At 42.4% G+C, this 26,848-nt stretch overlaps 2 protein-coding genes across 2 annotated transcripts; both read left to right on the plus strand.

Moving 5' to 3' along the window:
* The first annotated feature begins 876 nt into the window (after positions 1-876).
* Positions 877-5,562, plus strand: endouc (endonuclease, polyU-specific C). Its single transcript, XM_071537728.1, has 8 exons — positions 877-1,015; positions 1,350-1,406; positions 1,513-1,612; positions 1,700-1,811; positions 2,201-2,322; positions 3,554-3,666; positions 3,859-4,009; positions 4,929-5,562. Exons 1-8 carry the CDS (start codon positions 1,005-1,007, stop codon positions 5,202-5,204), a joined length of 942 nt encoding a protein of 313 aa, XP_071393829.1. The 5' UTR covers positions 877-1,004; the 3' UTR covers positions 5,205-5,562.
* Positions 5,563-5,806: 244 nt separating this feature from the next.
* Positions 5,807-25,880, plus strand: polr3b (polymerase (RNA) III (DNA directed) polypeptide B). Its single transcript, XM_071537707.1, has 28 exons — positions 5,807-5,944; positions 6,739-6,771; positions 6,907-6,963; positions 7,046-7,110; positions 7,225-7,300; positions 7,890-7,990; positions 8,299-8,390; positions 8,745-8,862; positions 9,522-9,630; positions 10,455-10,577; positions 11,851-11,967; positions 12,125-12,259; positions 13,459-13,620; positions 14,009-14,209; positions 15,268-15,430; positions 16,302-16,455; positions 16,765-16,839; positions 17,023-17,121; positions 17,254-17,381; positions 18,843-19,052; positions 19,299-19,457; positions 20,064-20,181; positions 20,495-20,637; positions 22,913-23,016; positions 23,888-24,054; positions 24,189-24,302; positions 24,527-24,700; positions 25,501-25,880. The coding sequence occupies exons 1-28, from the start codon at positions 5,873-5,875 to the stop codon at positions 25,628-25,630; spliced, it is 3,399 nt and encodes a 1,132-aa protein (XP_071393808.1). The 5' UTR covers positions 5,807-5,872; the 3' UTR covers positions 25,631-25,880.
* Positions 25,881-26,848: the final 968 nt, after the last annotated feature.

The following is a 26,848-nucleotide window of genomic DNA, read 5'->3' on the forward strand; positions in this document are numbered from 1 at the left end:
TACACGAGTTAGTTTGGATAATCCACATGTAAACACTGCATTAGTGAAGCCAGCATTTATTTTTATGCTCCTCCTAAGTAGAATGAACTGCAAGTCAGTCTGTATTGTATAGACACGTGCATAGTAGGCCTGTGCAATTCATTTTGTATTGCAGGGTGTCATTGTGAAAGGGAGCTCAGCTCTCAATTGGCCCTCCATGGAATAATAAAGACTATCTTCCAGGCAGCAAATCAGTTCCAGACAGTCTGCTGGGCTTCAAAATAAATGATGCCTCAAACCTCCTCCCAGATAACTCTCTGTAGCTATAAGATATTTGACACAACAAATTAATCAAGCAGTTTCCTAATATATTTTTATGTATTTCAGATGTGTTACTTGGTAAAGTCCCTGCCAGACGCTCTATGGGAAGCAGCCAATCAAAAGCAAGTCCCTAACATCCTGCTCCTCAAGACAAATTGCTAATGTTAACAGCATGTGCTGTCTAATAACGCCCGTCTTCCAGATAGATTAATCAAATAATTGTACATATTTTATATATATCCCACTGTAGTGATTAGGCTTGAAAACACATAGGATTATATTCTACACTACCACTGCTCTAGTGTGGTAGTGTAATTATCCTCGATTAAAAATAAAAGATTTATTGAACCTTTACCCTCCTCTCCTCCTTTTTTTTTTTTAATTTTTTATTTTTTTTAAATAAAATTGTGTATTACTTGTGTGTTTAATAAGGCAGTAATAAGCCACTCCACGCTGTACTTCACACACGGTGAAGCAGAGCGCCATCTGGTGGCTCGCTGCTTAAATTCTTTACACCGGAGCTCTCGTGTTATCTAGATCGCGCATGCTCAGTTGGCTACAGCAACCTGCATCGGCTGATATACATACATGGTTGATTCCTGTTGATTACAAATCGGGTTTCTACTGAACGGACGGTAAAATCCAAGTGGTCGCTGTACTTCACATTACACTGCCGGAGTGGAGGCTTCAACAAGTAGACTACCATGGGTGCAAGGTGTGTTTTCATTTTGTCTAAATCATCTTAACAGCATTTGTAAAGTATTTTTTCCTGTACAGACAAGTTGAGTTTTGGAGATTAGTAAGAGAAGCACTCGAGAGCAAACATGATGTTGCAATTGATCCTGCTGGTGTCTGGGTTCTGTCTGAAGTTATGTGTGGGAATACTTATACAACCAATTGAGATATTCAGGTTTTTCTAAAGTGCACTTTACGTTACAGGCTGAATTAGATGAACTAAGCATAACCTATGTTGATTTTTCCCACTTTTAAATTGATTAATAGAAATGTTAATGTATCTGACACATCCCTAAATGTTATGTAACACACAGGTTCTGTGGACTCCTTGTGCTGCTTGCAGTGTTTTTCAGTGAACTGAATGCATCAAGGTACAGTATATCAACATTATAACATTTCCCATTAATTATACAGTGTGCAATTTGTCAGCCTTTGACAGTTTTTGTTTGTTGCTTCTAAATGACCTTTACTTCACAGACAAGCTGTAAACCAGGAGCTGTCCAGTATTTTCAATGAGCTGTGGAAGCTGGATGTGAATCGTATGAATCCTGGGATAGACTACACTATCTCTGTTCAGGTGTGGAACATAACTTTGGTTGTTTTCAAGTCAACATTTTTTAGTATTTCTGTTTTTACAAAGTTTTTTTGTGGTTGTATTTTCCAGGGTAAAGCTGGTTTCGTAAGCCAAGGCAGCCATGTTGTACAGGACCATGCCTCCCTGCCTCTGTTTTCCCAGGTGAATGAGACCAAACTGCAGAGCACAACCACTGTTTCCCGTGAGTGTCTTTGTAACAGACTGTATAGCAATTTAGCAGTGAAGGAAAGAGTACTACAGTGTCCTACTAAAGTATCAGTATTGTTTCTTTGCTGATATTTTACTTTAGTGGAAAAAAAATTACTGGTCTAAACATCTAGTAAAACTATAAAGTGGCTTATTTAAAATGTACTTAGTAAAAGTTACTGAGTTACTTTTTTTAGAAAAGAGTTCAAACTCAAAAAACTATAAGGACACAAAAAAGCTACTCACTTACAGTAACGTGAGTAAATGGAATTAGTTACTTCCACCCTTGCAGTTTATAACTATAATATATTCACTCAGTGTGTTTTTAATGAGGTAATCTGAGTCTTCCACCAACATAATGCTGAGTGGACTAACCGTCTGCAGGTTTCATGAAGCTCCTGGACAACTATGAGCGGTCGACAGGCGTGGCAGAACACGTTTCCACAGAGGAGCGGACGGAGATCAACCTCTTCCTGGATGCCGTCTTAGACACAGAGGTCATGAAGGTCAGGCTGACATGTTACAACCAAACCACCTTCTAACAGTTCACATACTTCTGTCTGTGTTTATAATGACATATCAGCAGTATTGCATAATGAGTAAAATATTTCCCATTGTTGCAGACCTCATTTTATTCCGCCTGTTTGTTTTGCAGCTCAGTCTGGATGGTTAGATTGTAATTTTAAACTTGAAACTTGTGTTTGTTTTCCTTGGCTACTCTTTGCGGTCTGAGCAGCTGAACTCCAGAGGGATTTTTGTCTCTTCCTGTCTCATTGAATGCATCAGCTCATGATGTCGGACAATGGTATATCTAAAACATCTGTGTGCAGCTGAGGAATGCTGTCTTGGCCTCTGCAGTCTCCCCAGAGAGGATCCCTGAAAACACGCGGACAGACTTGTCTTATCTGGAAGAAAGGCGCATTTGTCAGAAAAGACCTGAGGAGGATGATGTTAGCTGCACTTCAGGACAAAAGGTCCTCAAGTGTCTTCTCCAGAGGACAAATACACAGTTTAGTGTGTGATTCACCCTCTGGTAATCAAGCTCATTACAGGATGTAGAGTTTCTCCACAGCAATTCATGTTTTTAAACTATGTAGCTATATATCTGTGGAGGAATTAGCTTTTTTATTATGTTTAGATATAATAATCCAAACTGAGTAAAGCTTTATTTCCCCGAGGGGCAATTTGTTTTGCAGCTAGCAGAGTTCAACATGGGACAACATTGAGGCAGGATAACAGTACATAAAAAATTAAAATAAAAAAAAAATAAAAAACAGCACCAAGATGTAACAGCTAATAATTTCTAAATATTCAAATATTGTACTAATATAATTATTTTTCCCTTAGACCGTCCATAATATTTCTCATATATGATTGTTTTCTCCACAAATGCCAAATGTCAATACGTATTCAAAACATGTTTCATATAATTTTATATATTCATAACACTGAAATAGCACTTGCAGAACATTTAAAATATTCCTAGAAACATAGTAGGATTTAGGAGTATTTCACCTGTAGTCAAAAGGTGTGTATATATAGTTAAAAAGTGTGATATTTGTGAATAAATGTAAAGTTCAGATATATTTGTCCCATGCAGGCCTGTGGAGTCTGTTCAACCCAGACAATCTGCTTTCACTCACTTTGTTCATTGATCTGTTCTATAATGTGAGATCTTCTCACAGTTGAGTCCGGTTTGTATTGATATTAATCGTCATATTTCTGATTTCTTCACAGCGGGCTCATAAGTACCTGGTGAGCAAAGGCCAGTCCAGATCTGACCTGAGGTCGTTCAGGAGTCAGCTGTACCTGATCTGGTTCCACCTCTACCACAGGGACCGAAACGGAGGGTGAGATACAAAGCTTCCTTAGACTTAACTAAAGCCCATGCCTTTTTGTTAGATTCATAACTAAATCAGTTTCTAGATAAAACTGAACAGAAAGCAATCAAAGGATTTGTTAATGTAGATTATTTGAATATTCTGACCTGAGGGTGTGTTTTGTGTGAGATTTTCATATTTCTAATCTAACACACTCAACAGTGTGGACTCCTGTGGATTCGAGCACGTGTTTGTTGGAGAGACGAGGTCTGGAAGAGAGATCATCGGTTTCCACAACTGGATCCAGTTCTACCTGCAGGAGAAGAACAGGCACCTGGACTACAAAGGATACAAGGCCAGGGATCATGACACAGTGAGTATAACAGTTTGTCTGGCTGAAGAAATCTTCTGTTTCTACTGTAACAAAAAACTAAAGTCCTCTGCGCTCTACTAGGTCCTCATAGATACATATGTACTAAAGGTGTGCTGGTTTCAAGAAAAAACACAGTAAGGCTGGGTGATAATTCAATATTATCATATATCATTTTTAAAAGAGTCATACTGTGATGAAATTCTGATATCGGAAATATTGTGATAGCCAATTCTGTTGTCTAAATTAATGATACCAAGCATATATAAACTCTAATTTCTAACAAAATGACATCTGCCATCTTTTACGGAATATCATTGGAGTTACATAGTTTTGGTTTGATATTGACATTATCATGCAATGCAATGTAATGAACATCAGTTGGTTCAATTACCATGTGATTTCACAAGCGTGAGCAGATATCATGATATATATCAATATTGATAAACATCCCTATGATTATCATGATATATAGTTTCTTCCATATCGCCCAGCCCTAGTAGTGAATATTTCTTATCAGAAAAAGTAATGTCCAAACATAAGAGACTTCACCGATGTAAAATTGACTTCAAAAAGTGCTACATAGTGACAAAACACTGTCCAGAAAACATTACGGTCTCCTAGACCTTCATCTATTCAGTCCATGAATAGAGATACACACACCTGTTAAATATCATGACTAATTCATGCCAGAGGTTTCTACTGTAACAACAAAGCCTGTTGTCATGTAAATCAATTTGATGCTAGACTCAGAGAAAGCTTTATTGGCATGAATTGGGTAGTATTGAGTGTTGCCAAAGCATATTACAATAGTACATGATAAAATAAGCTACAATACAGATGCAATAAATACTATATGAAAAGTGTAGTTATGACTGCTCTAGTGTGTCTGATCTCATTGATTCCCTGTTTCCCTCCACAGCCTGATCAAGACGACCACGTCCTGAACCTGCAGTTCAGCTGGCACGGCCTGGTGAAGCCGGTCGGCAGCGCCTTCATCGGGGCCAGCCCAGAATTCGAGATGGCCCTCTTCACCATCGTCTTCCTCATGAACACGGAGCGAAGCACCACTGTGCTGGTGAACATCGATCAGTGCCAGATGGAGCTGGTGGTCATCCGGCACGGACGCTCGCTGGGCACGGCCTACCCAAAACTGCTCAGCAGCAACAGCAGGCATTTGAGGCAGCATTCACACTAAACTGACTCCATGTTTTTATACCCAGTGATGTTTACGTCTCATAGATTATGCTAAAAACATAAGGGACATTAGCAGATTATGGTTCAGTCAATACTGCACAAACCTACGTAGGATAAGCAGGAAATAGACGTGCAAATGCAAGGTTTTAATGTTCTTTCAGGACCATATATAGTAGGCACACATGATTATTATTAACACATGTAACCTTTTCTACAAAGTAACTGGCTGTTGCTTTTTTTTTTAATCTTAAATTTTGACTTTTTTCTATGATGTCCTTGGTGCCAATAAAAAGAAAAAGACTGTCTTGTTTCATTTAACCGATGTAATAAACTTAAAGCATTTCTTTGTGCTACTGTAATCAAGAGTGTTGATTGATTTGTGAATAGCATGACTATTAAACATTAAATATATGTATTTATACCGACACTTGCCATATATTAGATAAAGCAATCAAGTTTATTTCCTCTATTTCTCCCGACCAGAAATTACCATGATAACGTTGCAACATGCGGAACACATTCTGGCTCCTTTTTCCCCCAGGCAGCACACGGACGTTTTACACTGCAACACCAGTAGGGACGCATGTTGTAGCAGCTTCCTGTGCCTGGATAAACATTGACAATATGTCCACGATTTTACTTATTTGCGATTGAGTGATAGAAACAGCCATGGAGGTGTTTGGAGAGGAGTTTGGGGACATGACGCCCCAGCAGCTCGCGGCTCCTGTCAACACGGTCGCGGTAAGTTTAGTAGAGAAATAACGACAGCGATGTTTCACACCACGAGTACGGAGAGCGTGGTTGGCGAACCGGGCTGAATAATATTGACATAGATAACACAGTGAAGCATAATAAACAGCATTACAGCGTGATATGTTATTTAACCTAGCTCATGTTTCAGTTAGGTGTGATTTAAGCACCTCCAGGTGTTCATACCGAGGTCAATTCCTGAATGAACTCCAGCTCCAGTTCAACCGAGGAATTGGAATATGAATTTGAAAAAACGTACAGGAAACTGAATTGGAATTTCAGGAAGTTTAATTAAATTCAATGAAATTCAGTGAAATTCAGTGTTTTCTCCTGCCCACATGTCTGCGATTACATAAACCGTGTTTTATTTTATTCACAATATTTGATTCATAATGATGAGCATGTCAAGCCCACAACCCTCTTAGAAGTGGAATTTCATGGAATTTAGTGGAATTCAGTTCTGTGTCCTGTCATTCCAATTCCAGTTCCGTTTCCTTAGAGTTGAGTGCAATTTCAATTCCAATTCCAGGAATTGAAGTGGAATTTACTACGCATTCTCAATTCAATTCATGAATCGCTCCAACCCTTGTTGATGCTGGCAGAAGAAAAGAGTCAGCCAAAAGGTCTTGGTGCTTAGAGTCATTTGTTAAAGCTCACTGTCATTGCTATTGCTGTAATATGAACAGTGTGTAAGGCAAATGGCTCTCCTTCCTGATTGTTAACTACAGTGTCTGTCGACACAATCCTGTGGAGCGAGTGGTGAACATGGGTTTTATTTTTGACAGGAAAAATGGAAACTGCTGCCAGCCTTCCTGAAGGTAACAGAGTGCAGATCTGTTTTGTATCCCAGCCATTTTGTCTTCATTTCATCATTCAGACCAGATAATGTACAGTTTATTTCAGTGTGCCTCATTCTCACTTCTCCTGACACTTTAACCATCTGTTTTTCCCAGGTGAAGGGGCTGGTGAAGCAGCACATTGACTCTTTCAACTATTTCATCAATGTGGAGGTAAAATATGATCTTAACATGAGTGTTTCTTAAAGTTGATCCAGTTGTATCTTGATGGAAATATGGATGTTTTCTTTTATAGATCAAGAAGATTATGAAAGCAAATGAAAAGATCACTAGTGACGCTGATCCAATGTGGTACCTCAAGTAAGTCAAGATGAATTTTCCAGTAACATTAATCTACAACTTTCACACAGATGCAACAAGACACACTTTTAGACACAGTATGAACACAAAATAATTGAAATGCTTTCCTTCCAGATACCTCAATATCTATGTCGGCATGCCTGACGTTGAAGAGAGCTTCAATGTAACCAGACCAGTGTCTCCTCATGAGGTGAGCTTGGTTTGTTGTGTAATATTAAGGACAATATCAGTTTTTTAATGTGGGCTCTATGTCTCATCTCACTGTTGTGGTAATAGGAGTTATTCTCGCTATTGATCAACATCTTTTTCCTTAATTGAGATATTTGGTTGTCTTTTTGACATGATATTTTAATTAAAGGTGTCACTTTCTGTGAGAATTGCTCCAGTGTGCCATAATGCTGTCTGAGACTGTCTGAAGGCTAAAGGCTAAAGACCCAGCTCTTTCTCCAGCACCTTCTCACCTGATGGATTGTGTAATTTCTTAAAATAAAAAACAATATATCTGCCTGTATGCACTCTATGCATTGCCTCTATGCATTGCCTCATGGCACCTATGTCCTGTCGGACTAGAACTTAGCTTTATGGCACTTACTCTCGTTGTTCTCTCCTGACTAGATCTTTGCTTGTGTTGTATTAAAATCTCATGTGTACGTCACTTTGGATAAAAGCATCTGCCAAATGGGAAATTGTAACTGTAATTGAGAAAAATAATCCACTGTCAAACATTTCACGTTGCTCTTGAGATCCAGTTCATCAGATGCTCCTTTTGTCTCCACCAGTGCCGTCTGAGAGACATGACCTACTCAGCGTCCATCACAGTGGACATCGAGTACACTAGAGGCAGTCAGAGGATCATCCGCAACGCGCTGCCCATCGGAAGGTAGCGCACTTTCTGCTTTTGTGTTTTTCAGTTTGGGATTGATCATTCACAGTCAAAACTTCAGTCAATCCTCCTCATCCATCACAGGCTGAGAACCCATTTCCTCAGGCTGCAACCTGACCCTTCAGTTTCCACCATCCTTTCACTCATCTTAACTCTTCTAATTTGAATTTTTTTCACAATGTGACTTGATGGCGATATTCAAATGTTCACCTGTACATTTTTTGTCCATAACTGCAACAAAACAGTTCAAAATCCTCTGCATTTACAGGAGTCTTACTCATGATATTCTGTTCCTGTTTCCTCAGGATGCCCATCATGCTGCGCAGCTCAAACTGTGTTCTCACAGGAAAGACGCCCATGGAGTTTTCTAAACTCAATGAATGTCCTCTGGATCCAGGTAGAGAATCACCACATGATCATCTTGAAATTCTCACAATCCACAGAGCGGCAACACAGAGCGACAACAGTAACTCAGTACTGAGGAAGATCTCAAGAAATGTGTTGTTACTGTTCATTATACATTTTTATTAGATGTTTCGGTCCTACATGGACCCTCGTCGTGTATTTAGATGGAAACGTTGTCTAATGAAGATTTATGAATGGAGTTCCTAGTGTGCAAGCTTTACTCTCTTTATCTACCATTGCTGGAGCAGCCCAGCACCTATTTGATGTGCATATAACTACTACTTACAGCTTGTTACTGTTCATTCCCAGTCATGGTTTAATCACACTGTCCTGTGTTTATCCACAGGGGGCTACTTCATTGTAAAAGGTCAGGAGAAGGTCATTCTGATCCAAGAGCAGCTGTCCAAGAATCGCATCATTGTAGAGCAGGACAGGAAGGGCGCAGTCGGAGCCTCCGTTACCAGGTGCTGTCACAGCTGTCCGAACAAGCTCAGTGCAATGACTGAGATTGAATTAGATTAAAGCAAGTACAGAATCTATACAGTCTCACTGTGTACGGTATTTGTGGTATTGCAAGATACAGCTAGTGAACTAAATGATTTCAAAACACATCGTTAAATTGCCAATATCAGCCATAATCCATGTCAGACAAGATAAGATATGTATTTCCAATAGAGAGAGAGTTTTCCTCAGATGTTGACATGAGTCGTCAAAAACAGACTACAAGAGTATTTCTTCCTGAATACAAGAAGAGGACTGTGGGAGTTGTGTGAAACTAAAGTGTGAAGATACATTTTCACAATAAAATGTAACTTTGTCTTATTAAGTAGATGCTGCTCAATAAACAACAGGCACAATTTGGAGAAGATTATTTTCTCAAGTGCTGTAAACCGTAATACATTTTCACAGCGGAGTGTCTCACTCCTGACCGACTGACCTGAATTTGCCTCTTGATGCGATGGAGAATAACAGATTTATCTCTCCACAGTAGCAGTGTGACTGATATCCATTTGAATCCATTTGAATATTTATTGTACTCATTAGTTCCCAGTTTGAAGCTGCTTGTGTTTATTATCAGACCTCCTGTCTCTTCTGATTTTATCACCTTGCTTTCCAATTCCAGCTCCACCCACGAGAAGAAAAGCAGAACTAATATGATTGTCAAGCAGGGGCGATTCTATCTGAGGCACAACACGCTGTCAGAGGACGCTCCCATCGCAATCATATTCAAGGTGAACATCTCGTCCATAAAGTGTGAACACAGACCCAGCTGAAGGACACAGCATTGAAACCAAAGTGTCCAGTAGGGGGAGCTGTGAGACCACTGGATGATGTTGTTTGATGTTGTCCCAGACGTTAAAGCAAAAGATTCTGTCTATCTCTGAAATAATTTTATTCCATTCAGAATTTGGGAGTTTTTTTTATAATATTTCCTTATGTTTGACTGCATCCCTGGACTGTTTATGATAAATGAGTACATACAGCATTAAGACATGTAGTCAGGGAGAGGTGTGGTTGTAAAGAAGTAAGTCAGTAGTTTCAGTAATCGTTCAACAGATTCAGTTTCATGTGTCAACCATTGCTGTGGATGAAAATGTCAGTTGTCCAGCTGGCATCATTAACTTCCATTCCCCCCGTAGGACAGATCTCTCCACGCATATCAGCTGAGAGCGGAGTGTTTTGAGCAGAAGTCATTTGCCTGCCTGGTTTGTTTGCTGTGCACTTGTGCGTCCTGGGTGACTTTTTCCCCGGCTCTTCCTGTGTTTGGCAGAGCTGCGAAAACAACCTCAGATTCAGTGTGGGACAGTCGGATTAGTTCCCACAGCTCCACATTTCCATAAGCAAATGTCAGACGACCTGATGACTCCCGGCTCACCTCTCCCTCCCTGTGCACACACTCCTTTCTCCCGTCCCGCCTCTCACTCCATTCGCTGGTCGCACAACCACATCTCCATCACCTGTACATCTATATTGTACAGTTACTTGAAACACCTTTGTGCCCCGTTATCTCTTCCTAATTCAAATCTCACACACGCTTTGCCTGTCATGTAAACAGGGCATGGGCGTAGAGAGTGACCAGGAGATAGTACAGATGATCGGCACAGAGGAACACGTCATGGCCAACTTCGCCCCTAGCCTGGAGGAGTGCCAGAAAGCCCAGATCTTCACCCAGACTCAGGTACCTCAGAGGTCCATATCTGTGCACATGTGCCCACTCTGCAGCCGGGCTGTTTATATAGTCTCATAAAAGCAGGATGTTAATGTACAGACACACACACACACACAGACGTCCGGCCTCCGCCTGTTGACACAAGGTATTTCTTCGTCTCTGTGATCAGATGACTAAGGCTTTGTCTTACCGGCCAATTAAGTAATGATTTTCATGGGTTATTCAGGAGGCCCGCGTGTTTTCTTTGACGTCTACAGATGAATGCAATAGGCCAATTTGTTTTTTCATAAAGATTATGTTGTAAGAGGAACCACTGATGCATTGATGAGGCCATATTTGCATCCTAGCAACCAGTCGCTGCAGCTTTCATGGCGCTCTCTCTGCCAGTCTCTCTGATGTCTTTTCATGCTCTCTATTGGGTCATTGTACTGAGCACAATGAGGCTTAAATCTATATTATTAAAGACAGATAAGGCATAAGAAACACCGTTTTCAGATTATGATCAATAAACTGCCTTAACCAAATTTAACCATCATCTTATTTTACTGTATTAATCTATACTTGGCCTAAATGTTTGAATATACATTAATTATGATTTAATCTCTTAGATGTTTATTTATTTATTTGTTATTTCTCTACATTAGACAACGATTGGCATTGTGTTTTCAACACAGTTGCGCCTGAGTTATTTGCCTTTTTTTTTTATAATACAGATGACATAGTGGGTGGTCTTCAAGAAAGTCTTCAGGCTCATAGACCTTTGACCTTTGTAGACCTCTGTAGTGCAGTCCAGAGTAACACTGACTCAGGTCTCAGGTGTGTGTGTGTGTGTGTGTGTGTGTGTGTGTGTGTGTGTGTGTGTGTGTGTGTGTGTGTGTGTGTGTGTGTGTGTGTGTGTGTGTGTGTGTGTGTGTGTGTGTGTGTGTGTGTGTGTGTGTGTGTGTGTGTGTGTGTGTGTGTGTGTGTGTGTGTGTGTGTGTGTGTGTGTGTGTGTGTGTGTGTGTGTGTGTGTGTGTGTGTGTGTACATGTTTATGTTGCGCCCTTTGTGATTCACAAATTGACCTCCCACAACCCTGATGCATGCATTTTATGTGCTCATTTTCTTCTCTAGAAAATCATTTTAATTTTAAAATCAATTTTAATCATTTTAAAAAACATTATCATGTATCATTTATTATCAAATACATACACCAAATGCTTTTAAATGCAGCATTTGATTGTTAACAGAACTGGACTGTTTATTGTCCCCTGACTTCTCCTGTATCCACCTGACTGTCTCAGGCTCTAAGATACCTTGGGAATAAGGTGCGGAGGCAGCGTATGTGGGGCGGGCCCAAGAAGACCAAAATGGAGGAGGCCAGAGAGCTTCTGGCTTCACTTATCCTCACACACGTACCTGTAAGTAAACATACAGACAGCGATGTTGCCATTATAGTCAATGACTCATAAATTCAATTCAATTCACAAATTCAAACAATTAAAATTCACTTATTTCACAAACAGCCAGTCAGTCGTGTTTTTTCAGCATTATAATCATTTTGTGTTTTGTCCCTAGGTCAAAGAGTTTAATTTCCGGGCCAAGTGTATTTACCTGGCTGTGATGGTGCGCAGGGTGATCCTGGCCCAGGGGAACAACAAGGTGGACGACAGAGATTACTATGGAAACAAGCGTCTGGAGTTGGCTGGACAGGTAAACTCCCATGCACCTGTTTTCCATGTGATCTCATTTACCACTTCCACAATGCCTTATTAAATCAACCATTCAGTCACTGTGTTATTATATTTCATGTTAAGTGACTAAAAATTCAAATCCAGATTCATTAAGAAAACAAATACTCATTCACTTCTGAGCTCCGGTCAAACAGAATAGCCCTTTTCTTTACAATATTGATCTAAAGCCACCAGAAAACAAAACAAGCATGATGCTTATTAACTTAATGTGTGTAGCAACGTAGCAATAACACACACGCATGCTTCAGTGAGAATGGATCACAGCGTTGGGCCAGAGGAGAGACGCTGTTCCAGCCCTGATCTCTCACCTGCATCTTTGTTTCAGCCTCCGTCTTTTATTAAGACTCTCATTATTTCCCTCAGCTTTGTTTTTCCCTGTTTTGTTTTCCTTGTCCCCCTCCCTCTGTATTTCTCTCTGCCTGGCTTTGTCAGGAGGGAGATATGCAGCGGCACCAAAATCCCAGGGTTGTGGAAGCATGGGGATTTTTCAGCACCATGACAATAGAATTGCTGCCTTGACTGGAGCGATTGAGCTAATCCGCAGGCCCGGCTCTGATAATGTAATTACTGCTGTCTTAAGGCCTTTAATTTCCCCCCCAACCTGCTCTGTGTAAGGAGCGGGGGGAACACAGAGCCCCCTTTCAATAGGGGGCTTACACACTAACAACGCCAGCAATCTCCTCACTCTCCAATTATGGTTCCCTGACATTCAACTAATTGGGCCGGCTGCGCAACGGAAGCTTAATTTCTTTATTAATTTCAAGCGGTGCTGCCTGTTTGTTTTGATGTATGCTAATGTGCTGGGTGGGTGGGGGTTGTGAGAGAGGTTGCCTCCTGTAGGCCTGGCGGAGGAGGACAGGGACCTGGGAGGGAGGCCAGGTCAGGCTTATCAGTGAGCTGGCACACCTGGTTATTAAATCTGACACTGAACGCGCCTCTTTGCTGATTAGGGACAGGAACAGCTGTAGCGTGCCAGGAGGAGCTGCTGATCTGAGAGTTAGACCGTGTGACTCCTGAAGATACGATGACGGCTCTATCTCTGAAATTATTGTTGTTCTTACTCAGCGTCTAAAGACTTAACAACTGTATAATATCGTCTAAAAACTTCTTACAGTGACTGTAGTCTCTCATCGTGTTCCACTCCCTCTGTCCTCCCAGCTCCTGTCTCTGCTGTTTGAGGATCTGTTTAAGAAGTTCAACTCCGAACTGAAAAAAATTGCCGACCAGATCATCCCCAAGCAGAGAGCGGCTCAGTTTGATGTGGTGAAGCACATGCGCCAGGATCAGATCACCAATGGCATGGTCAATGCCATATCCACGGTGAGTAAGAGCAAGTTATATAAATTGTGTTTTCAATATTCAGTTAAAGAATGAATGAGGTATTAGAGATGGCCCTCAACTGGAGGAATCGGGTTTGAATCCCCATGTTGGCAAACATCTGCCCTGCTGTAGTGTCCTTGAGCAAGACGCCTGACCTCTTACCTACCTGTGGAGGGGGGCCAGCAAAACATAGAATTTCCGTACAGGAATCAATAAAATATCTTATTATTATTATTATTATTATTATTATTACTATTATTATGTAAGTAATATCATAATTCTAAGTCTTGGAATTAAACTAAAATATGAGAGTGGATCCACAGGCAGGATAATAAAGAACTGTGAATACAGATGTTGGATTATCGTGCTTCTTGTTTCCTGTCCTCAGGGGAACTGGTCTCTGAAGAGATTCAAGATGGACCGTCAGGGTGTCACGCAGGTCCTGTCTCGCCTCTCCTTTATTTCGGCCCTCGGCATGATGACCAGGATCTCGTCCCAGTTTGAGAAGACCAGGAAGGTCAGCGGGCCGCGCTCCCTGCAGCCGTCCCAGTGGGGCATGCTGTGCCCCTCCGACACTCCTGAGGGAGAGGTGAGTGGAGCTGCACAGGACGAGCCACCTGACCTCAGAGACGGGCTTATGCTTATGCTAACAGTGTGTCTGTGTGAAAGCAAACAGCTCTTCACATCAAACATCCGCTAAACTCTAAGCTGAAAGTATGTATGGAACAGAATAGATATACACAAATAGATATAAACAAAATGCCAAGGAAAAGTAAAGAAGAGGCCAAATATGAGTTCTTGTTTCATGAGAATTTTGTCACTGACAGTTACTGCAAATTATTATGCAAATTATTTTATGGTCAATGAGAAATTGCAAAGGCAAAAATTCTGTTAACCACTGTGTTGTGAAATGCACTCTAATGAATAGAAAAAGAAAGATATCACACTGGCCCATATTTTAAAGTGCTATAAATAGGCTATATAGAAAAACTCTTAACTGATATCAGTGTTGCATTTCACCCAGCCACAGTACATACAACAGTATGTATTGCAGTATGATTAAAAGTTTCATCTTGTGTCTTTATTGCAGTGTTTTTTGCTGTAAACATTTCCACACTGTCCAGTTACAAACCAGTCAATATTTTCTCATTAGCCTGGTTATAGACTACTTCTAGAAATAAATAAATAATTCAGCTACTCTTGAAGAGCAAAAAATAGCGCTTTAACATTAAATACCAATACATTTTGTGTGCAACAGCCTTCATTTAAAATCCATTAAACTTTCATAGTTCAAAAGGTTTAATGGTTTTTACCCTAGTGATGCTTAAGAACATGGAAGAAAGCTGTGATGGAGGAATGTTTATTGACAGGTCAGCCTATACAGAGATGTGCTTCCCCACGCTTGAGCCACTGCACCTGTTTTTCTTGTACAGAATCAGACGAAACTGTCCTGAGATTTTAATTGAATTTTATCATTGAGTCAGTTATAACTGATGTGGCGCTAGTGTAAATATTTGGTTATCACAAAGGCCTAACTAGAAGTGTTCTTGTCCTTGGGCCTGTGTTGTGTGTGGTGTTAGAATGTGTAAATGCACTAGGGCGTACCTTTTTTAAATGGCTGTACTTGGTGTTTTGTTGCCTTCCTAGGCCTGTGGTCTGGTGAAGAACCTGGCCCTGATGACTCACATCACCACAGACATGGAGGACGGTCCCATCATCAAACTGGCCTTCAACCTGGGAGTAGAGGACGTCAACCTGCTGTGTGGAGAGGAGCTGTCCTACCCGAGCGTCTTCCTGGTATTCCTCAATGGTAAAACACACACACACACACACACCCACACACAGGCAAATAAAGGAATAAATACAGAAAGAATTAGTACTGGTTGCTTTTGCTTCAGTAATTGATGACTTGAAAAGAACTTTTAATCCACCCTGTTTTGAATGCATTGCTTACGAACATGAAGGGAAACATTTTTGTTATTTTGTCCAGTTTACAGAAGGCAGTTTTGCATTTTACAGGGTAGCCGATAAGTCATTAATTTTATGGCACCAGTAGGTATTATTCTTGAGACAGAACTTGGCCCAGTAATTACTGTATATGTTTTTCTAGCCACTGATAACTGTCAAATTATATTAGCTGCCATACCATTTAATTAGTTGGTAGCAGCAGGTGTCAAAGCCCTTCAGAGCGTGCTGCCTGCAAATCTACCCTCACACAGAGGCAGTGCACTGAGTCTCCTCTGTTCTCCAGTCATTTGTCTGTCAGACTTGATATGAGCACAACCCCTGCAGGCGGTTTTAGCTATGCATTCACCCGCTGCAAGTCTCTGGGGGGTTTGGTACAGAGTCCGCTACTAAATGTATGCTTCACTGTGTGTTTCTCTATTTCTTTCCATCTTTGTAGTTTATGGATGTGTGCTGTAGAGTCAGAATCGCGTAAATTTTCAAGTGCAACGGGTGCACAAGGAGTTTGACTTGGTTAATTGGTGCTGAAGCAATATAAGACAGTTACCCACTCTCACTGGGTGCAGGACAAAATGTATCCCAACCTCACATATAGTGCGACAATACGACAGTAGACTAAACGTATCGCTACTACAACTACAACTATGCATTCGTTTCTCTCTCTCTCTCTCTCTCTGTCCATCCATCCACCTGTCTGTCTTGTATTGTGTACCCAGGTAACATTCTAGGTGTGATTCGAGATCACCATAAGCTGGTGAACACCTTCAGGCTCATGCGCAGGGCCGGTTTCATCAATGAGTTTGTGTCCATCTCCACCAACTTGACCGACCGCTGCGTCTACATCTCCTCTGACGGGGGACGACTGTGCAGGTCGGGAACACACTCTATTGATTAACGCTAAAATTCTCTAATACCAACAGGTCACTTGTACCCTGCATGTTTTATTGCATTGTTCTTACACAGTAAATTTAAACTCTTGGCTGAAACAGGGTTTTGTTTGAGAGGTTTTCCTACTTTGTGAAATGTAGAATAGAAACATTTAGGAAACTTCAAGGATTGGGACCCCATGAGGTAGATTTTGTTTGTAAAAGTCACTTTTAACAACAAAGAAAAGGTAAAAAGTGACCATTGTGCAGTTTGACATATTCTCCTCTAACCTGTGTTGTTGTTCCCTGTCAGGCCGTACATCATAGTGAAGAAGGGACAGCCGATGGTGAAGAACAGACACATTGAAGAGCTGTCCCAGGGCTACAGGTGAGGCTGGGAATGTGGGCGCTACTTGTTCGGTTTATTTTAGAGGAGCACATTCGTTATCCTCTGTACTCCAGTAATCATGTGTGTTACAATAGCAGATTGTCAATTGTCAACTGTTTTTATGATAGAGTTTGTCGTCTTGATTTTCTCAGATTTCTCAAACACGCTTTTTCTTGACCCCAGAAACTTTGAAGATTTTCTGCACGAGAGCTTGGTGGAATACCTGGACGTCAACGAGGAGAATGATTGTCAGATTGCCCTTTACGAACACATGATTAACAAGTGAGTGGCAACTGATTTGGGTTTCTGCCCCAACATTAAAAATGGAAAAAAAACCTCCTCTTATCCTTTTCAGTCTCGGTTGGATTTCTCATCTAATTTCAGCACCGCTTTTATTCATTTGTATTTCCGTAGAGACACGACACACTTAGAGATTGAGCCCTTCACGCTACTGGGAGTCTGCGCCGGTCTGATCCCCTACCCCCACCATAACCAGTCCCCCAGGAACACATACCAGTGCGCTATGGGCAAGCAGGCCATGGGTAAGACATCTCTTGAGCTGCGCAGGCATCTTCTGTCTGCAGCTTCTCTCAGCCTTTGAAGATCTCGAATCCCTTGTCAAACATCCTCCACACAGTTGCAGTATTTACCCATGTGCATGCATACACACAAACACACTAATACTTACAGTAATTAAATCTTATACGCACACAATTCCTTCCCCCCACCCTCCCTCACACACACACACACACACACACACACACACACACACACACACACACACACACATAACCCCCGCTAAATCTGCCAATCGGTTTGTCTCACCCACACCCCCAAAATATGCTCTACTACTTGTCAGCATACATTTGTGTGTGTGATTGAGGGTTTGCGTATGTGTGTGTGTGTCACTCTGTGTGTCAGTGTGTATGCGCATGGACATCAAACATGGGGCGCTTGTGTAGGTTCTCCATTGTACTGTGTGTGTGCGGAGGCCCTTTCCCTGCCAGTCACCCAGAGTGTCATTAGCAATTCATTGTGTCTGCTCTGGCTGTGCTCAGGGGGTCAGTGTGCTCAGCTGCGAAAGACCACAGAGTGTGCACCCACAGCTCCTTGGTAACCAAAACTTCCCCAAACGGCCCTGCTAACATTCGTAAGAGCCCCAGTCACCCCTAACCCTCCCCCCCCCCTCCCCTTTTCCTCCACCCGTCCCCTCCTCCCTTCCCCCCATCTTTACAAAAACACAGACTGGAACTATATTTGGCCCAATATCCTCTGCCTTGTCTGTTTTGTGAGGACGGCCCTATACATGTGCAAATCTGGTTGTGTGGCCCCGGCCTATTATCACAGACTCTGTGCTTGTAGCCTGATTGTGAAGTAATAGCATCTGACAAATGTCAAGGCTTCCAGGGAGGCCAGGCTTTATGCCATAACTCGCCCTGTTCCTCCACTCTGCTGCTCTGGGACGGCCCAGACCACGTCCTGCCCTGCTCCGCTCAACAGGAGGATTAAACACCTATAATAAACTACTCCCTCAGGAAATGGCTGATTCACTGACAATGACTTTACACACACATAGTTGAAGTTTAGGACATTGAAAATGATAATATGCATATAAGTAGGGCTGCAACTAATGATTATTTTCATTATCGATTAATCAATCGATTATTTTTTTGGTTTAATTATTTAGGCAGCTGCCAAGAAACCCCCAAAGTATTCATTTTATGAAATGGAGAAAAGCAGCAAATCTTAGCATTTGTGAAGCTGTAACCAGCAAATGTTTGGTATATTTACTTCATAAATGACTAAAACAATTATCAGAATTACAACCGATTAAATTTCTGTTGATCAACTAATCGATTCATTGACTAATCGTTTGAGCGCAACATATAAGCAACAAAGTCGTGAAACATCTAAAAAAAAAAACATTTCATATATATATTTATACATATATGTGTATGGTGTACAAAATGTTTTAACAGAAATATCTCTCCACCTCTCTCCAGGTACTATCGGCTACAACCAGCGGAACCGTATCGACACCCTGATGTACCTGCTGGCCTATCCTCAGAAGCCAATGGTGAAAACAAAGACTATCGAGCTGATCGACTTTGAGAAGCTGCCGGCTGGTCAGAACGCCACTGTGGCCGTGATGAGCTACAGCGGCTACGACATAGAGGACGCTCTGGTCCTCAACAAGGCCTCGCTGGACAGGGGTGAGACAGCTTCAGTGGTTCAGAACCGTCTGTGTCAAAGTGACAGGGAGCATTTTGTCAGCCTCGCACAATTTCTTTACCTTCACCTTCATTTTCACTTGATTTCACTTGTGTTCAAATTTTGATTTGAAGAAAAAAGGCTGATGTCATTTCAAGATATTGTTTACATATCGGCAACCTTTTAATGTAGCAGACACTTAGGAAGCCTAATTTCTAACAGTTAACCGTAATTATGTTTCCCTCCAGGATTTGGCAGGTGCCTTGTCTATAAAAACGCCAAGTGCACCCTGAGGCGCTACACCAACCAGACCTTCGACAAGGTGATGGGACCCATGCTGGATGCTGCCACACGAAAGCCCATCTGGAGGCACAGCATCCTGGATGCTGATGGCATCTGCTCCCCTGGTGAGTAGCAGCAGGAAAGAGACCCAGCATGCTTCACCTGACTCTAGTGTCTAGTCTCTAGTGTATGCCTCAAGTTAATGTTTCATTGAAAATACAAACATAATGGAATTTGTTTGTTCTACAATATATAAATTAGTTTGAGTGGCCATAGTGATGATTTTATGTGCAGTGTTTACCACATGTTGTTGACCAGTTGTTTTTGACGTTTCGTTTAGCCCAGTATTTTTTCACTTTCTCAATCTACTATGAACTAATGGCATTGCAACATTAGCTGACTATTATACTTACATCTGATTATCGAGGCTTCGTTTCAAACTAAGTCTCCATTCCGTTTGTGTCACACGCTGTGACTCGAAGCAGCACATGCTGCGTCATAGGTGCAATGAATTCTGGTCATTGTAGTTCATCAACACACTTTCTGTGCTTGCCAGCATTAAATTTTGATTGTGTGAAAACTACGTTGGCGAGAACTGCCAGCTTAATGCCTCACGGCACCGAGATGAATCCAAAACCAAAATGTACTTGGCGGGCTGTTGATTTGCCTGGGCAGGCCGCCCAAATATTAAGAGTGTGTGGGGAAACACCGATGTGTCTCCTGTGCTGCAGGTGAGAGAGTGGAGAACAAGCAGGTGTTGGTGAACAAGTCCATGCCAACTGTCACCCAGACGCCACTGGAGGGCAGTACCCAGCCAGGCCAGCCGCAGTACAGAGACGTGCCCGTCAGGTGAGCGCACAGCAGCTCCCACCACCACCACACCCATCCACCCCACCGCATTCACATTGTCGTGGTCCACAAACAACCTCCACTAGCTTTACTTCACTATAGACCTACCAGTTAAGCTTCTGTACATCTCAGGAAGTGGGAAATGTGAAGCATACTGCTCCAGCTACTGCTTAAGTTTACAGTCTCATCCTATAAAATCTATATTTTCATCACATGTTGTGTTTGACAGGACAAAACGTTACCCGCTTTCAGTCAACCCTGCTATAAAGAAAATCACGTTGGTTATTCCTGTCCTCTCACTTCACCTTTGCAGCTATAAGGGCTCAACAGACTCCTACATAGAGAAAGTCATGATCTCGTCCAACGCTGAAGATGCTTTCCTCATCAAGATCCTCCTGAGGCAAACCAGGAGGCCGGAGATAGGAGACAAGTTCAGCAGTCGGCACGGGCAGAAAGGTGCAAACCTCAGCAGTGTCACACTGTCTTCTCTCTGAGAGCAGCGCAGCATGTTGAGCTCAAACCTGAATATGTGCAAAGTAACAACATAAAGGGTGTCATTAACGTTCATTTCTTTGAGGCTGAACTCTCGGCTTGTTGTGAAAAGTTTTACGCAACTAAAAAGTTTTCTGGTAGTCTCTGCGCTGGAGCATTTGTTGAGTCAAGTTCCAGTGGCTGTTGCTCCATCGCTGCCCCCCTGTCCTCATCTTTTGAGGGCTGCTTTTCAATTAATTGGCTCTTTGTCCTGTGCCAGACTATGCAAATTTATTACACCCCAGCAGTATTCTGCTGCTCCTGGGAAAAGTGTTTACAACCTCCATTGTTTTGCAGCACCTCCCCTATAGAGGGCTGGTATGATGTTTTAATCAGAAAGCTAACTGGCGCCATGCATAATTTACTCACTTCATTAACGTGGTGGCCACTGGGCGGTCAACTCGGGGTGGGACAATGTCTTCTGTCTCAGATAGTGAAGAAGACAGGGGTCGCCGGGGGGTTAGCTGGAGGAGAGCTCGATCCGGAGTGAAAGTCCCAGATGTGTAACTGAAGTAGAACAACTTTTAGATGCAGTCATGTCAGTGTTTTTACCCCAACATACTGATTTAAGGGCACTTAGCGCTGAAAACTTGCGTTCCAATGGGGCTGCTGTACGTATAAATCCCAAATTTTGTTGTTTCACAAATATATAGTATTCATATATTTGACTTGAGTGTTCTGAAGTGAGTTTGGCCACAGTAATAGATCTCCCACCCCAGGTCCAGCTACTCATGACTAGTCTCATAAGCCCTGGTCAGCAGAGCAGAATAAGTTAATTATTTACTGGTCACCCACACACACACACACACACACACACACACACACACACACACACACACACACACACACACACACACACACACACACAGGCCTATACACAGCTGTAGTGGCCGTGCAAGGGGTGTTGGGGGAAGAAGTGGAGGGGTTGTCAGTAGTAGGGGCCCATTGTGTGAGCCGCCACCGCGGAGCTGTATGGGGTGTGATGGAGGGCTCTGGACCCTTGCTGTTGTCTTGCCTTTCTCTGCTGATTTCATGCCTCTTTTATCATTCACTTTCACACAAAACAAACAACACTAAGGATGTCTGCTATGGGAACTAGTGTCTCTCTCTCTCTCTCTCTCTCTCTCTCTCTCTCTCTCTCTCTCTCTCTCTCTGTGTCTCTCTCTCTCTTGCTCTCTCTCTTTCGTCACTCTGCTTTTTTCTGTTGGTCTTCTCAGCCATTTTCCTCTAGTTTCTTTACTCACTATTTCCCTCTCATGCCTCTCTTTCACTCAGCATTTACCCCAATATTCAAACTTCTTTTACTGCCTTTTCCTTCTTTTTTTCCCCCTTTTACTTTTTCTCCTGGCCCTCCAAAATTCGCTTTTTCTCTTTTCATGTTCTCTCCTTCCTGCTGTTGGATGACTTTCCCTCTCTTATGTGCTTGCCCAGTAAATCGCTGCACTTGTTCCCAATCAACATCCTGTTGTAAGGCATCAACAGTCCACGCTGTGTGGGTGACTGGTCCGCTAATAGTGAATTTTTCCCACGTGCACGGATTCAATTTCTCCTCTCAAGTTGATCCCCTCCACTTCCTCTGAGTTGAACTGAAAGTCATGGATGTGTAATCCCGGTCTCCCTGTCAAGCTAAGCACCTTTCTCCACTTCCTGCTCCCTTCTCTTCTCTCCTCTCTCTCTTTTTTTTTCATTTGCAAATGGGCCTACAATCTGTTTACCCTGGCCAGGGAAGAGTGCTTCGGCCCCTCGGCAAACATTTGCACTCACACTTAAACTCCTGGCTACCAGGGCCCTTGTCCCCCACATCATGTGAATCAAAAGGAGAGACTGTCTGTCCACATGAGTATGGAAATGTCACACTCAACCGGAGGTCCACACTAAGCTGCTAGCAGTTTGCAAAACAATTTAAAGAATGATGATATGCGTTGTTAACATTTTAGTCAAGTTTTACTGCCATTTTGCCCATTTTATTAGTCTGGACTCTGAGTGGTTAGCTAGGTTAATGGACAATGCAGTTCAGTTTGAATGGTTTTGACATTTTGGATGAATTTAAAGATTAATGTGAACTCATCATGCTTTATCAGTCAGTTCTCTAAAAGTTGTATATTCACCTTGCTGGTCTTTGACAGATGTGTGTATGGACTTCAGCTTGTTTAACTTTCTCGTCTCTGTGTGTGTGTGTGTGTGTGTGTGTGTGTGTCAGGTGTGTGTGGCCTCATTGTTCCACAGGAGGACATGCCCTTCTGTGACTCGGGCATCTGTCCAGATATCATCATGAACCCTCATGGATATCCCTCCAGAATGACGGTACGACTGTTCACCGCAGCAAGCCGCCTTCAGGAGAGCAGATTTTGTTTTAACTTCAGACTACTTTTATGGGGAAATTTAATCAGCTTTTGTTTAATTTGAAAATGGTAAATTGACACCCAATCCAAAAGTCGAACACGATTCTTATTTGTGCTTTTGGCTCGGAGCTCAGTCTGATATCCACAAGAGCCAGAGTCACACCAGTAGCTGTGTTGACCCTCACTCTTCATAGGTTTCTATTGGCCCTTCTGAGACAAAAACCTCATTATCCCAACTACTTACTCCTCTGGGTTATCATTGGCTTCCAGAGCACACGTCCATTGACAACGCTAAGCAGCAATCTTACTGTTCACAAACAGATATTTGTTGCTGCGGAAACGGCTGCCAGCGAAGCCCGTCTGAAGCAGTGTGTACAAGTTTTATCAAACAAACGCAGTGCATCAAAAATGTTGAATGTTAGTAAATGTGAATGACATGAAACTTGGCACCGTGTCTCTGCCAGCTTTTTGTACGTTACACTGTAAAGTTTAATGATCTTTGCTGGTAAAGTAGTCGGCCCCTGTGTGTTTGCTAGCTGCGGTTGTCATGGAAAAGACAGAGAAATGTTTGGCCTGGGAGGATGTTTCTGTGGCCTAAGAGTGAAATGAGAGTAGGTGTTTCCTTTTATGTGACGGGGTCAGGGGTCTTCTGGCTGTGACCTCCGTGGAAGAGTTGAAATCAGTCATCCTTAGACTGCTGGTCCCACCCATAGGGCTACACTTGTAAACACATCTCACCCGCAAGTGAATATGAATTACAAAAGATGTATATTATGAGCCGTGTCAGTTTTGTAGTTCAGGACTTCAAACGGTGTGTCTCATGTTTCTGTCAGGTGGGGAAGCTGATTGAGCTGCTGGCCGGGAAGGCGGGAGTCCTGGACGGGCGGTTTCACTACGGTACAGCCTTCGGAGGCAGCAAGGTGAAGGATGTGTGTGAGGATCTGATCCGTTACGGATACAACTACCAGGGCAAAGACTACGTCACGTCCGGAATCACTGGGTAACAAAGTCAAAATGTTGATATGTCCTTGAATTATAATCGTAATTCTCATTTGTTGTATTCTGGTGTTGAATAGAGCTCGATAATGGTTATAGTAGCTCGATATTCATGTCTAACGGTTGTGTTTTCCTCAGAGAACCACTGGAGGCCTATATCTACTTTGGACCAGTGTATTACCAGAAACTGAAGCACATGGTCCTCGACAAAATGCACGCCAGAGCCCGCGGCCCCCGAGCCGTTCTTACCAGGTAAAGGCATTAGTCTCATTGTAATTCCATTACCAAAAAACAAAAATGAATAATAAAAATAGCTATGCAAAAACACAGATATTACTCTCATGTACCTAAACTCCTGTGAAGAGAACAGATTTTCAGAAGCTGTCTGTAGTCCTACTTACAGTGTCATCTGCAGTTGTTTCTGTACTCTGTCTCACCTGTCTGTGCTCGCCCCGTGTGTCCGCGCCCCCCGCCAGGCAGCCCACCGAGGGGCGCTCCAGAGACGGAGGTCTGCGACTGGGGGAGATGGAGCGTGACTGTCTGATTGGCTACGGAGCTAGCATGTTACTGCTGGAGCGCCTCATGATCTCCAGTGACGCCTTTGAGGTGGATGTGTGCGGACAGTGCGGCCTTCTGGGATACTCAGGGTGGTGAGTTGGGCTTTTTTGTCTGTACTGCAGACCTGATGGTGCTTTTGCTGTTGTTCAGTTATTCCAAACTCAGAAACCCGTTGACGGCCTCTAAACTGATCTAAAGATGAATCCTTGAGTTCTTATAATATTATATTATTATAGAAGATAATATTATTTAAGATCCTAACCGATCTTGAAAATGTATTGCATCACACACATAACCAGGTTTTTTTCTCTCAGTTGTAATTATGCTCACACTAGACAGTTAGCAAGAATACAGTATTACACACTTAACAACTGACTCCTGAAACGTCACTGACCTCTAATCTCACGGGAACTCACATGATGCACATTAATATGCACTGAAAAAACTGAGAATTTGGATAAAGCCGTGGCTGGAGAGACACAGTCAGTGTGGGCTGTGCAGTTTGCAGGCAGAGCTGGAGGGGCGGCGGCTTCAGCAGAAAAAAGGTAATGGTAGCTAGGTTACTTAGATTCATTGTAGAACAGGGATTCCCAAAATTTCAATTTCAAGGACTGTAAATAGGTACGCTTTACTGTCATTCATGTAACATTTCCATCTCACCTCACTGTGAACTCGGCTCTCATTTACTATAGGTGGCTTTGGAATGAGTCTCTGATCCTCGTATGCCACAGGATGTGTTCGAGACCGGTCCAGATGTCGGGTTGTAAATAATCATGTTTGATAAGCCTCAGATCAGGGTGTTGGATGGGAAAATCTGGTGGAAATCCACCCGGTAATCCTCCAGTGTGTCCCCAGCCTAATTCTGTGTTCCTGTCTTCTCTCTGTGTTCCAGGTGCCACTACTGTAAGTCGTCCTGCCACGTTTCCTCCCTGCGCATCCCGTACGCCTGCAAGCTGCTTTTCCAGGAGCTGCAGTCCATGAATATTGTGCCTCGCCTCAAACTAGCGCGCTACAACGAGTGACCTGGACAAGGACAGATACAGGGTTTGTGTACGTTAGAAAATTTAAGGTTTAGAGCCAAGGAGCTAAGTTGACAAGTCTGACATAAATTAAATAGTAAAAGCTGTAATGAATGGGCAAAAGTTATGAGCGTTTTCATTTTTTTTGTTGTTCACAAACCAGAAAACTGTAAAATTTAAAACAGTATTTTTTTTCATGTTTCTCATTATGTTAATAGTTTTTGAAAGCAAGTTTCTCATCATAAATACATGATGCTCTTTGTATGTGTACATAATAAACACAAAAATTATTTCACAATTAGCTGTTGTGTTTTAGTATTTCTTTTAGCCACAATGACAAATAGCAGGGGCATTAAAGTAGTTAGATTGCATAATGGGAAGAAAACACTACCAGGTATACCATGTCATGTTTACTTTGCTGAAAATTCAGAATTCACCTCGGAAATCGGTGCAAAGTACACAAATACACAGAATTACACAACTTAGAGTTGCACCCAGTGCTGTGCAGAGGGGAATCGGCTCCTGCTTTTACCAGAACTGAGGCTGAGATGCGCATGGGAAAACTGTCATTTTGCGAAGCGTCTCACAATACAAAGTTCAGGTTTCTCTCCATGTTTGCTGCCCGATCTAATAAAGTCCATCAGGAGCTAATCGGTTGCTCATAAAACTGGCAAAAGTGTTTGTGGGGTTTTTGTGCCCAAAGGTGATTAAGGCTTCTTCCTGGTTAGAAGGGGACGACTCATTAAAATTAATTTAATGACGAGTAGACAGCTGGATGCTTGACACAACAATGGGTAGAGTGACATTTTAGGAAGGTGTAGCGCATCTGCTTGTTACTGCAACACCCCAAATCACTGTCAATAGGCAGAGAAAGTTGCATTGCATTATACCGTTGCCTCTTTAAACCCATGTCTGAATACCACCAACATGTATGTAGCTTAAAGGTCCCCCCCCCACGCACACACACACACACAACTCAATTGGAGCCCTTTAATTGCACAAAAGCGGTACACATCCGTTTGTGCTGGTAGAGTGTGTGAGAATAGCAAGGGTGGAAGAGGCCCTTTTGGTGGCTGCACCTGTCCTCTTTAATGAGGCTCTAATAAGCAGTTGACAGTGGCAGGATGGAAAAAGGACTTCCACCGAGGGAGACAGAGACTCCACCTTCTCCTTGTTTGACTGAAATTAATTAGATCCTCCTTTGAGGTCATGGCATTGCAT

This window comes from Centroberyx affinis, unplaced genomic scaffold (genome assembly GCF_046629955.1).
Source record: "Centroberyx affinis isolate AG114_WGS23_722 - 3 ecotype Tasmania unplaced genomic scaffold, CSIRO-AGI_Caff_v1 ptg003110l_1, whole genome shotgun sequence".
NCBI lineage: Eukaryota > Metazoa > Chordata > Actinopteri > Beryciformes > Berycidae > Centroberyx > Centroberyx affinis.